This window comes from Polyodon spathula, chromosome 6 (genome assembly GCF_017654505.1).
Source record: "Polyodon spathula isolate WHYD16114869_AA chromosome 6, ASM1765450v1, whole genome shotgun sequence".
NCBI lineage: Eukaryota > Metazoa > Chordata > Actinopteri > Acipenseriformes > Polyodontidae > Polyodon > Polyodon spathula.
In genome coordinates this window covers 30,885,668-30,899,117 of record NC_054539.1, presented here as the reverse complement: position 1 = coordinate 30,899,117, position 13,450 = coordinate 30,885,668, and the positions used below count along the sequence as shown (strand labels likewise).

The window sequence follows — 13,450 nt, the reverse complement described above, 5'->3', positions numbered from 1 at the left end:
AAAGAAGCTAAAAAGTCAAATACATGTTATACACTCTATGGGGTGCTTCTGTTGAAATACAATACCTTAACCACCGCTCCATGCAGCTCAATGCCAATGGAAAATTGAATACTGGTGAATTTGAAGAATTGTGGAAAAAGATTACTGACTACCAGGTCTGGATATATATATATTTTTATTCTGCATTTAATTACATTACAAAACGCAAAAGCACTTTGTCTGAAAGGAATAGATCATTTACAGGTAGAAAAATGAGATAGGAAACTACACAGAAAAAATAATCTATTGTTACCACAAAATAACTTGCTTTGTGCTATTATTTCCTTAGGAGATCTTCCACCAGTGTGATGAGAACAGTTCTGGATTCCTCAATTTACATGAGATGAAGAATGCAATTCTGGCAAGCGGTAATAGCCTTTTTTAAAATTATTTTCTATGATGTTTATATCACATTTATTTTGCAGAATTATCTTAAGTAACATTAGATAATGCCAATGTTCAGTGCTCCCTCATTATGTCGTTATTTATGGTTAGGCCATGGTGACAGGAAGTTGTACATATAATATATTTCCTCAATAATTAGGGAACTTCCTTGTTAAATAAAGCCCTTGACCTGCTGAGTTCCATTACTACCTCGTAACATGCCACAGCAGTGCAATTATCACTATTATTTTACTTGATGGGAAGAGCTGACAATTCTGAAAAAGATGGGAAATTGTCAGGGAAGGCCGCCACTGGAGTGAGAAGTTATTTATCTGGAGTAACACATCTGGAGTGAGATGTTATTTATTGTGTACTTTTCCAAGTATACCGATATCTACAACTGTTATAACCATTTCAACTTTTTTCTTTCTTTTTTTTTTTTTGGATTTTGGTTTTGTTTATGAAGGACACAAAAAATGTGTGTCTGATATGCTTGGAAAGAAATTTGATGTATGTGTGGCATAGTAATGTATGGAACCCCTAAAGATACATGGTGTAAAAATTAAAACGGGGGGCTACTATCTATACAATATCTCGTGCGCACAACTTACTATAATATATCTTGTGCATACAACTTACTACAAAATCTCATTCTCGTGAAGATAGTAAGTCATGTGTACGAGATAGTAGCCTCCCTTTTTCATTTACACCATGTCCCTTTAGGGGTTCCATAGTAATGTGATCATTGAAAGGAGACAAATAATATCCTACACAAGCATTTTCCAACCAATCAATCCATGAACTTTATAGACCTTTCAAAATCCATTTACAGTGACTAAGGCTGTAAGAAAATCGTGGGCCGTGAATTTGTTGCGGAAACCATAACTTTTAACACAAACCATAACTTTTAATGTGACTACAATGTTTCTATGATTTATATGTAATTTTGTTGCAAAATAATGCTGAAAAATAAACTGAAACAGAAATGGAAACGCCACTTTCCCATTGTATTTTAGTACTGGGGGATTGGTATGCCTTATCATCCTCTCTAGCCAATCAGTGATCTTCTTTCTCGTTGCTATGCAACAGAAAACACGACTGTGGGCCATGAAGCAATTACTGTACTTACTGTTAAATTTTGTGACTGGAGGTTTATTGTTGCTTTACAAATACTGTAGTGGCTATTCAATTTTGTGAGTGAGTGTGGCAAAGTGGCTGGTGATTGTGAGCAGGTGCAGAGGTGATGCAGTGCAGGAATAATCACAGACAATTGTAATCCAGTTTGGAAAGTGTTTTTATTTATAACCCAGGTCTTGCGACCAAATAATAAATCCCAGAAATACACAACGATGTGTATTGCACAGAGATGAAAACAGGGTTACAGTCCCAAACAATAATCACAAACTTATCTTCCCCACAATAATACGGCACACGGTCACCAGTCCTGGATGCGTGCGGTCGTGCTCGTGGTGGGTGATAAACAATGTTATTTCGTTACTATCGGTGCAGTGATGATCCGGTTTGTGCTGGACCAAGGCGACAGCTATGGATATGTATTAGCTGTCTGGTGGTTCAATAAACACAGACAGTTACTAACAGACAATACAAACAAACACAACACTCACAAATATTCTTTTACATTCTCTTTTTTTTATTTCTCTGGCAGTCACTACTGCAGCTCTCTCTGTCCTTCCAGGTTAAAGCACAAACCCAAGAGAAGGAAAATATTAACAATTCTCCGGCCCCTTTATGCTGTCATGCATGACCCCTTGGTAAACGATTGCAGCTGCTTTTATTACTTGCAGCTGCTACCTCGTTTACCTTCCAGGTGAATACGTTTCTGCAACGGAGTCTCGCCTTCATCCAGGCTGACCGACTTCCCGACCCTGGAAATGAACTGTCAGACCAGCCCGTTTCAGGACTTTTCCTTTCGCTATTTTGTGCCCTCACAGGTCGGGAGGGGGATTTCCAACCAGAACTCATATTTCCGTCACAGTGAGCTTTCACTGTTATGCAAGTACTGTATGTTATACATCATTATTGTTAGCTGCAACTTTTCACTTGTAATGAAATGCGGCGTAAAATGTTTTATTTCAAACAGTGAAAGAGGCAGTTTTAAGAACTTATGTTCTGGTTATCTATTTGTATGTTTTTTTCTTATTGTTGTTATTGAACAAATGAACAAAAATCTATGTTGAAAGAAAAATATTTATATATTTACAGCAAACTTTATATTTATGACTGCACCGAAACTGCAACTTTAATACACAGTGGCCACAACTTCTTGCCAAAAATGAAATCACAATTTTTTTACAGTCTTAACAATGACTTTTCTAAACTTCTAAAGGATTGTATTAAGCTGTTTAAGAGAACCTTAATCCTTTTGAATCCTCAGCAACCCACTAGTGAGCACACATGTTGTCTGACATGAACCCACTTACCGTACTAGATGAGCAGTTTGTGCTGGAAAGTCTTCAAATGGGTCAAGTAAGGGCCTTACCTGAAAATTTCCTGTCTTTTTTGGAATTGCCATATTTTACCATCAAGTAAACTAAAGTTTTTTTGTGTTCAATGTCCGTTCTTTTTTCACTGGAAGGCTGATTTTAAAACATGACATTTATATGCAATGGAAACTAGATCCCTCCATTTCGATTGTAGTCCTCTCTGCATATCATAGGATTTTTTGGCTTGCTATTTATTATTTGTGGTGCAACTCTTAGTTTTTGTATATGAAATGGTCTACTATTACAACAAACATTCCTAAGTCGGACCACATTTTATATACCTTATACACATATACATAGACTTCTCATACATAAAACAAGCTAATATTATTAGGTTATTACAGTTAACATTTTTTAAAAACATTAATAATTTAGTTACGTTTATATTAGGCTAGCTATCTGATTGAATATTAATTAAAACAATGAATATATTCATACATGTATTTAAATTTTAGCACAGCCTTATGGCTGAGGTTTGTTTTTGCCTTTTTAAAACACAGACCCAGATACCAGAACTGCACTTTAGCACTTGCGTACGCTTTTATTTACACAAACATAGACAAACAGAAACCTAACTCCCACATGGAGTACTAATTAAACTTTGAACAGTCCTTAAACTAACACACTGGACAGCTAAACTATTCACCAGTCACAAAACATTTGCTTTTCAGATTACACACTACCTTCTGTTTCTGACAGGCTCTTGCCTTCAGACTGACTGCAGACTGCCAAGAAGTAGCATTTCTGCCCCCTTAAATACCTGCTTGCTAATCACAGGCAGGTGACATTCATTAGCTTTTAGAGGCAAGTGTAACTCATCCTGGCTCCTTCCCGTGGCTGTAAATAATTCATAAAAAAATGAAATGGATAAAGTTAAAATCCACAAGAATCACAAGACATGTGACCTAAGGAATTCAAATTAAATTACCCACAGAGAATTATTAAACTGACGAATACCCACTTATTCTTGGTGGTGGAGCCCGACTCATGCGTAATTTATGAGTTAGCAAATTATAAACCCTGCTTGTTTTAAAGTTCCAAAACTTCTATTCAATGAGTACTATCCACGTGATAGATATGGTGTTTAAAGATGCAGCCGTTTGAGTTATTTTAACCAAAAAAAAAACATTTCTGTAAATTAAACTACCGCACAGGTTTTTACGAAACTTGGACAAAACAATTTTCTGTCACACGAATACGGAGCACATGCAATGCCACCTGAGCTGGAAATGGCTGATAAAACGTACCTCTCAAAATCAAGTTTATACAAGGCTCGGTCAGCCGCTTAGGGTCTCATGCACTAAACAGCAGGAACAGTTTGCCATGCAGTAAGTCTCTCTCTGCGTGCTTTTTACACCTTCTATACTCACGAACCAGCAGCAAATGACTTTGCACGCGAAATGGATCGCGTGGAAAAAGATACAGCGTGCAAGTCATTTGCTTACATTTAGTAATGGTAATCCATGGAAATGTATTCAAATTCTCTCCCCTAATACCATGAAAGATGCTAACTTTCCTAAGTGTCTCAGCGAGTTTTAAGTTTACCGCTTATTGAAACCAGGCGTTGTCTGTCTAAATCACAATATAAATAAAGCAGCCCACAAGTAGTGCTGTGTGGGAAACATGATAAACGCGTATATCTGCTTTCATACTGTATTATTTTTTTCCAGGATAAACGATTGCCCATGTTCCACAAAACGCTACAAATAAAATGTGAAATATAGGCTACATAGGATGTATTTCGTTGGTTTTGTGGATTAAGGGCAATATTTCACATAGAGTGTTGTAATACTGTACATAATGATATGATTCTGAAAATGCAACTCACCAAAAGATGGCTGCACGCGAACTGTATTACATAATCATTTCCTTTGTTTGATTCCAGACATGTTGCTTTCTCAATGCCAGATGCATTGTAGGAATAGACAGTGCTGTATTTTTTCCATTATGACATACTGCCGTAACGGCCAAGAGACAGTTGTGCTCTTTTAACTCATGAATTACACTGAATTATTAAACATTAACAGTGAGTACTGTGCAAATTGTAACTAGCATGTGCAGCATGTCGCATATACTAAAATAAAGGGTGTGTAACGCCTGCAGCATTTTGCGTACTATGATGACTGGCAAATGAATTATTTAGCTCACCTTATTCATGCACACTATTATATTAGCGAATAGAGCGGTCACACCTTTTTGCGCGCAGTATTTCAGGTAATTTACCACCGTTCAGTGCATGAGGCCCTTAGTACAGCGCTATTGTGTCGTTATAGTACTACTTTTTAAAAGTTATTTATTTCCCTTTTCTGTCTGAAAAAACCTTGAGCTCCACTGAAATATTTTACTTTTAGAGAGCAAGGCTAGAGCGTCCATGTGAAACGTTTCACCAGTAAGCAGCTCAATAAATAACAGTGAGAGAGCAGTGTCCGGTTGCTGTGTAACCTGCTGTCTAATGGCTGTCACATTAACTTTTTTTTCCATTTTGTTTCTTACACTTATTGTCTTCAAATTATTTTAGGTATTAAACTAAGTGACCATCTTTTGGATATCGTGATTCAGAGACACACAGACCCGTCAGGCAAAATTAATTTGGAGAGCTTCCTGTGTCTAATGCTCCGCCTACGGTGTATGACTAGTAAGTCAGTATTTTGAAACATTTACACATGTACTGGTATGTATTTCTTCTACAAAATACATTTTCATGAGTAATTATGCAATTGCCCTAATAACAATGCCATATTTTGAATTGACATTTTACTGCTGGCCAGAAATGCAAATCACTTCTTAATTTTTCTTTTTGTTTTATATCTTTAGGGGATATTCTTAATATTCCTACATCTACTGAATGTATCCTGAATTGATATTAACATCCTGTGAATTCAAAAGGAAATATGTTGCTTTGCGCAAAATTATAGTTAAATTGTATTCACAAGTGAAACTCCATTTAAAAAAAAAAATGGTTCAGGGCTTCCTGCAGTCATTCTAGAAGTTAATGGGATTTAAAGTTTTCAGTGAATGAAATATACTGTAGAGCAGCAACCAGGCAACCATTAAAGCATTTGGTGGGGGAGGGGGAGTGGGGGTGGTTGAGACTGCACATGGTGGTCTGATTTGACACCCTTATTATAAACCCGTGCCTGACACCCCCCGAATGGAAGAGAAATATTTTTTCAATATATAAGCTTATGTTTATTTTGCTCTGAAATGTTAGCTTGCCAACTCTTAGTATGTTTTACATACTTTTTGAATGGAACATTGGTTTTCAAACTGTGTCTGTTTCTATCAATATGAATATTTGTTTACAATTTAATGATATTTCTACAGCTTTTCATTTCATCAACTAACATGGTGTGCCTTTTACTAATGGCAACGGTTTAATAACTATATCAAAGGTTTGACACTACTAACATACTGTACTGTATATGTAGTTTGTGTCAAGTGTAACCTTTTTTGTCATGTTGCCAGACTAAATTTAACATTTACTGCAAAGAGCACTAAAAAGGATACTTCATTCTACTGTCTAGCTGTCTCTATTACATTGAATACTGCACTCCCATTTCGATAATGGCACTATACCAATTCCCCTTCAACATCAGTCTGTTTCCATGGCAACACTGTCTCCGTCTATAATCATGTTTTGTTAAAATCCTGAAGTAAAGCGTTCAAAAGATTTTTCAGTTTCATTATTTTCAGCCATTATTATTGATACTTACACGATGAAATAAAATAAATCTTTAAGCAAAACCTGGGTGTTACTAAGGGAATTTCAGTGTTATTTTTATTTTGCAGAACGATTTAGACAAAGGTCACATGATGGAGTAAGCATTTATCTTCAGGAGGAAGAGGTAATGCTCAGAATTATACTTATGAGATCATGTTTCATTATAAATGTTATAATTTATGAACACACCGTTTGTTCTCAAGAAACATGATATGCTTCTATTTTGTTTTGTTTTTTCTTTACAGTGGATGTTTTACACCATGTATTCATGAAGACACTGAAATGATACTGCTGCGTTTAATAGGACTGGACCAAAATATGTAATTGGTTAGACTGCCACCTTTAAACATTTGAACGCCTCTGTTTAGTTTACTACCAATAAACGTTTATAAAATTAATAAACTGTAAACTAACAGCTGACAGGTCAGTATCACTTATTGTCAAATAAATATACAGAGGTTGGATGTGGAATGTAAAATTACCTTGCTGTATATCATGATGCAGTGTCAACATTTTAAAATAATCACATTTTCTTCTCCTTTTGGAAAAGGAGACGGTATAGGGAAATGGTAGGTGAATTTCAATTAAGAGGAATTGTTTCAAGTAACAATATATAACCAACCTCTAATACTATCGCTTATATTTTTTGAAAGGTAAATCTAAAGCAGTTTTATTGCCAAAATAATGATTTGTATTCTTAGCTTAACATCTTGCTTCATATTAATTAGCCATGATGTTTTCTGAATGCTCTGTCCTCCAACATAGAAGCACATGTGAGCAAATAACTGTTCCTTATGTATCTGATTAATTTGTCTACCTTAATAAAAAAAAAGTGTTTGATTTACTAGTACTTCAGTAAATGTGAAATGGTGTTTAATGACAAGTTGAATGCAAATGATTTTTGATATATTAATTTAATATACCTGTATTTTTTTTTTCTTGAAAAGGTCACTCCTGTTCATTTTAATGCACATATATTACATGTTTACTTATATATATATATATTATATATATATATATATATTATATATACAATATAATATATATCAGGATATGATTATATAAATGTCCAATGCAGGCTTAGCAATTGAACTAAATATACTTTCTTTTTGATGATCTGTTTAAAAAAGATGTGCTCATTTAAAAAAAAAAAAAGCAGTTTGTCTTTCACGGTAGGAGACTCACAAGTCATCAGTAACTTCCTGATTTTAGCCTTTGAAATATTAGTTCATTCACGGGTAGTAATTAAATATTAAAATATATATTTCAAGAATGAAGAATACGATCCACGTTGTTTTGCTTCTTTTTGGTTTATGAATGGTTACAATTGAATTCAGACCTTATATGGATGTGCATCAGATTATATACTGTACAATTTCAGATATTTCTGCATTAATTTATTTAGGGCTAATGTTAGCCCTTTTAAGTTTAAGAAGGGATCTCCCTTCTTTTAATCAGTCCCTGTGATTTATAAACTGCACATAATATACTCCTCAAGTGAAACAGGTAATATATAAAAAAAAAAAAACTTGACGTATTGTTTTCATATGCGCTTCTGTGATGAGTAGGGAGCATTAAGCTGCTGAAATTTGCACTCTATCAGATGTTAGGTGCACACAAACAGCAGCTATTATGTAATATTTAAGACTATATAAGACTTTTCAACTTGTACAAGTAACTTACACTAGCAAAATAACAATAAATCCAAAAAACTAGCAGTAAAACAACTTTGATTTAAAATAACTGTTTATTAATATTTTATTTAATAGAGGAGTAAGGTGGCAGCCTTACATAATGGTATAAATATAAATACTCTTCAGGGGGTTATACATAGGCCATTGGCAGAATGTCTGAGTATTTGAAATACTTGAAATGAAACTGATAGCTTTAGTTACACCTCAAGCTATGCCTTGTAAATGAATGCTTTACTTAAAATATAAATCTTTGTACCAAGTTCTGGAGAGAAAGTGCATTGGTCATTCCTAGTACCGTATAGAAGTGGTGTAGGGTAAAAAATCATGTTTAGTAGTATGGAACAAAATACAGTTGAGTTAAATAGAAAATCTCACATTATGTTAGGTCAATTTGAAGATCACGTGCCTGTCAAGCGGGACACAGTCTGAATACATCTGAATCATGTGACCAACCTGGGTGGAATAAGGCTGTCTGTTCAAACAAGAAGCTCATGTTTAATAAAGTTTGAACAGTCGGCTACATGCCACTAAATTCTCTCAGTTCGTATGTGATTCATATTGGAAATGTAATTGGAGATTGAAGTTGTTTGCAGCAGAAAATAATTTGGGAAGGATTTAGGGGAAAATCTTTGAGTTGGCACAGCAGGCTAGCTTCTGGAGACCTGTCAGTTCAAAAATGAAAAGAGTTTGATGGACTCAATTTCCTTGCTGTGGTTTTGTGATTGGAAAACTAAGTCCCCCAAATGCATTCAGCACAATGGGAGATCTTTGCATGATAGAGACCCAGGGTAGGTTTTCAGGGGGTGTCAGATATAGTCCTGGCAGGCCCCGCGGAGGCCATGTCTAACTCTAGCCAGTGTCATCTACCCTCATGTTTCCTGAGCACAACTACTGCAGGCCCACATGTATTTTATGGCCTTATTTAACAATAGTTAACAGATCTCCACATTAACTTTATTTCACTGGGCACCTGCGCGGGCTTAGAGGGTAATGTTAGGATAGGGTGAAATTGATCCTGGGGAAGTGATTATGTAACTTGGGTGTTAGGACAAGTAGATAGAAGACAAGCCTGAACTCTCACGTTTTGCCAGGTCAAGTGGCATCCTCTGGCCGCTGGGCAGTTTGGAGAGCGTTCTCCATTGGAGAATGTTGTTTTAGTGTAATATTGACTGTGTTTTGACTGGAATTGTTTTGGATGATTTTCTGAATGTATTGTGAATATATTGTGTTTAATAAATTCCATTGTTTTTGTTAAATGCTTAGTAAGTATTTGTTTGTGTAGCAAACATGATTTATGAAGTTTACTTTAGATGAAGTAGTTATGAGTTTATTATAACGTGTAAATCTGGTGTTGTTTTCAGAGAGAGAGATTGAGAAAAAGTTTACATGTTATAATAAATGTAAATATTCCAATAATAACTGGAACCCTGAAATACCTCAGGCATCCATTTAAGAATAATAATATGTAATGCTACTACCCTACAGCACTAAATTCACAAATTTTAAAGAAAAATAAAGACAAAAAGTCAAAGTTGGTGAAATAGGGTCTTAAATGTATTATAATGATGAGAGACTCACTGATGGTTAGTAGGACAGTGTTCAAAAAGAAGAATGTTCTTGGCTGCAATTTAAACTTGAGCACTGCTGATCACACTGCATTATTAGCTGCTGTTCGCACAGGGATGTGCATGACAGGGCTGTTTTTACTGGAACTTAATAATTCTATCCCCTCGGGAAGTAACTTAAGATTTCTGTGACCTTCAAGATCTTTAATAAATGTAGGGGGTTTGTCATATACCTATAGCTAAATGAAGAGGTGCCAAAGATTGAATGCAGAGATCTGCTGAAGGTGAGGTCTAATGATGTCTTAAAAATTTAAACCAGAAAACAATGATGAAATAAACATGTTTAGTGTGTATATCAAATCCATACAAAATCAATCTTTCACAGTACACACTGATTTACATGTTGCTGCCCACACTTTGGCAACTGAGACTGAACATTTGTGGTTGCTTTAAGCAGGTGTCTGCTTAATTTAACAGCACTGTATTAATGGCTGTGGTTGATGCTGCAGTTCATCTATATAGATGTTGGTACAAATGGACATATCAGTGATGTAGGTGAGTTAGCCAATTCATCCCTGAAGGAAGCTCTCGAGAGCAATAAAATGAATATTCCAAAAATACTTCATATAATACTTCCAAAAATTCCATATAATACTGAGGCAGACATAGAGTAGTGGGTGTTGACACGCCGCACAGGCACACAGATTTAATAACACAGGTGCTGCCACTAGGGTACCAGCAAATTTAATAAAGAAAACAAAAAATATATTAAAAAAATAAAAGTTTGCCACACAGTGCTAATCCCACTGAAAGGAATGTCCCGCTCCAGGAACCTACTACACAAACTAACCCTCACTATACTGGGGTGGGATTAAAATCCCCTAAACTAACCTATTCTTGGGCTCCTGGAGTCCCCGGCATCCTCTCCGCAACTCTGGCCCATTTCAGATGGTCTCGGCTGAGCAATGCCTTCATGAGCACTGTCTTGGAGTGGAAGGGTTTCTTGTAGTAGTTCACTTCATAGAGCGGATGCTTTCCTCTTCGATGTCAACAAATGCAAGCGTCTGCATAGCAATGGCTGTACAGAAGCCTCGAGCTGTGGTGCAAATGTTTTTTGAGCTCCCCAGGCAAGCCCCCCAGCCAATCCGGGCCTCCCGATCGGCTCAGCGCCAGATGGGCTTATCTGCTCAATTGGTTGCCTAGCAACGCGTCTCCTGTTCTACGTCTGCTACACACATCTGCGCAACAACCAGCAACAGGGCTCTCCCTGTCACACAGCTATATATAGTTGCTGTATAAAATGGTTAATGGCCAAATGTTAATGTTGTATTTTTGTGAAAATGCATTACAATGTAAAAATTTACTAATTAATTAACAAACCTGTAATTCCTTTTTAATTAAACAAATAGGTGTACATTAGTTATTTAGTTATTCAAAAGGCAGTGACTTCTGAATATGACCAAACAGCAATCAGTTTTCAGAGACCCTCAGAGCATGAACCACGTCAGCTTGCAAGGTCATGTTCAATGGTGGTAAATGGGGTCTTGCTCAGGGCTTGTATATGATTTTCCCTCCATTGAATACATCAGGAGCCCCAATTAAATCTTATCATCAATCTGCCTTGACAGTTCTTATCTCCGAGTTAATGATATATTCTACAAGGATCCGGTCAGCTTTTTTTTTAAACCTAATTGGAGTTATATAAAAACATTAAATGGATATAACTCATGGTTCTCATTTTCAATCCGTCCTTTCCCTGAAATGTAGGTGAATCAAAGTTCACAGGATCCTTGCTATAATACTGTAATGAGCTGGGCTTGAAGCTCTAGCTGCCACCCTCTGTCAGACTGCTTCGGGACACTTGCAAGGGACTCATTTGCATCCGCTGGAGCAAAGGATTATAGGAAGTTACTTGCGCTGTTGCGAGGTCCCGTTCCCCGGTTCTGTATCTAAGTTTATGAGTTACTGTGTTAAATTGAACAGTTTTGTGTCTGTTGTTATTCCTGTTACCCTCTGTATCTGATTGTGAAATGTAGGTCAGTCACCGTCGTGTCACTGTCAAGTCCGTGTGTGCCCCCTCCCCTCTGTGCTTCCTGTCAGTGACTTGTTTGTGACCTGTCCCTCTGGCTAAATGGCAGTGACAAGTCTACCGCTAGGACACTACAGAAAATTCCCAACAGACCCTGTAATGATTATTTCTTCGAGAAAATACATTAATTTTTAGGTAACCATGCAGGCAGTAACTTGGTACGTCCGTCTTCTGTTATATGTTATTATATACACATAATACACAGGTTTTCTCTACGACCAAAATTATATATAGTCTATATACTATTATATATATATGGATATATCTATATATAATACACCCATACTTGTTGTTTGATTGCATTACCTAAAAACAACAAATAATTGGACCCAGAACGGGCTGTTGTTGTTTCCTTATGACACGCCAATTATGTAAAATTTTTTGCTAATCCAAATCATGCATAAGTCGAAGCGTTTCATAAGTTTTCCAAATCCACTGCATGAAGTCATTTTTGGCTCACAAAAATCATCCCAATTAAGGTCGCTACCTTTCTGATAAGAACTGCAGACAACTTTTCTAATTTAAATTAAATGCTTGCTTCGGTTGCCAAGTTTTTTACTTTGTAATGGGGTACATATGTGGGAATGAAACCATGGTCTTTCCACAGTTTGCTATCAATTAAACGTAATATCTTTTCTGGACCAAAAACCAAAAATGGCACAATTGGTAGGTTTTTAGTGGTTAAGTACCAGCCCGTGGTTTACCCCCTTAGGACATTCCTTTGGATTCGGTGTCAGAGGTCCTAGGGTGTGAATCCCTGTACGAAAAGTAGCCTCTCCTGTCTCGGAGGTTCGGGGAATGCTGTTGACGGGACGGTCCTTCGTTGGGGGCTGGCACATCGGGGGTCCCCTGTATCCGACCGTCTTTAAAATAGTCCCGTTTAAAAGCTCAATAACGAACGGTCCAATCTGGAAGTCTGTCCTACACCTAAAAGTTAGCGTCGTTTTGTTACACAACACTTCTCCTTAGCAGAGTATCCCAAGGTTAGAATCGTCTCAATAGGGCAGGTCACAAGATCGTGACCCTCAGCAATGCACCAGTCTTGGAAAACTTTCTATTTATATGAATACTGGGCTCTAGTGCTAGGCGCCCTAGCAGACTGAAGTGTTTCTACCACTGTATCTGACAAACCTTGTCCAGATAGATGTCTCCTTTCAACGAACATACCCAGAGTTGGAGCTGGGCTGGGTTTGGATGCCATAATAACCCCCCCCCCCCCGCTTGGCTCAGGAGGTCCTTGCGGAACATAAAAACATAAGAACATAAGAAAGTTTACAAACGAGAGGAAGCCATTCGGCCCATCTTGCTCGTTTGGTTGTTAGTAGCTTATTGATCCCAGAATCTCATCAAGCAACTTCTTGGGACTACTACCTCTCCTCTCGTTTTTGTGGGCGCCTCGGCCATCTTGGTGCAACCAGAAAAACCTGGGCTCTCTCCACCCTGATCCTCTCTAG

The 13,450-nt window shown here is 36.9% G+C and overlaps 1 protein-coding gene across 1 annotated transcript in view; it reads left to right on the top strand.

Annotated features, from left to right (window-relative positions):
* LOC121317118 (calpain-14-like) overlaps nucleotides 1–7,488 on the top strand; it is a 35,997-nt gene extending 28,509 nt beyond the window's left edge. The window contains exons 18-22 of the mRNA XM_041252734.1: nucleotides 87–155; nucleotides 329–407; nucleotides 5,446–5,562; nucleotides 6,717–6,772; nucleotides 6,894–7,488. Of these exons, the coding sequence (XP_041108668.1) occupies nucleotides 87–155; nucleotides 329–407; nucleotides 5,446–5,562; nucleotides 6,717–6,772; nucleotides 6,894–6,920 (348 nt within the window). The 3' untranslated portion in view covers nucleotides 6,921–7,488. The remainder of the gene's footprint in view (nucleotides 1–86; nucleotides 156–328; nucleotides 408–5,445; nucleotides 5,563–6,716; nucleotides 6,773–6,893) is intronic.
* Nucleotides 7,489–13,450: the final 5,962 nt, after the last annotated feature.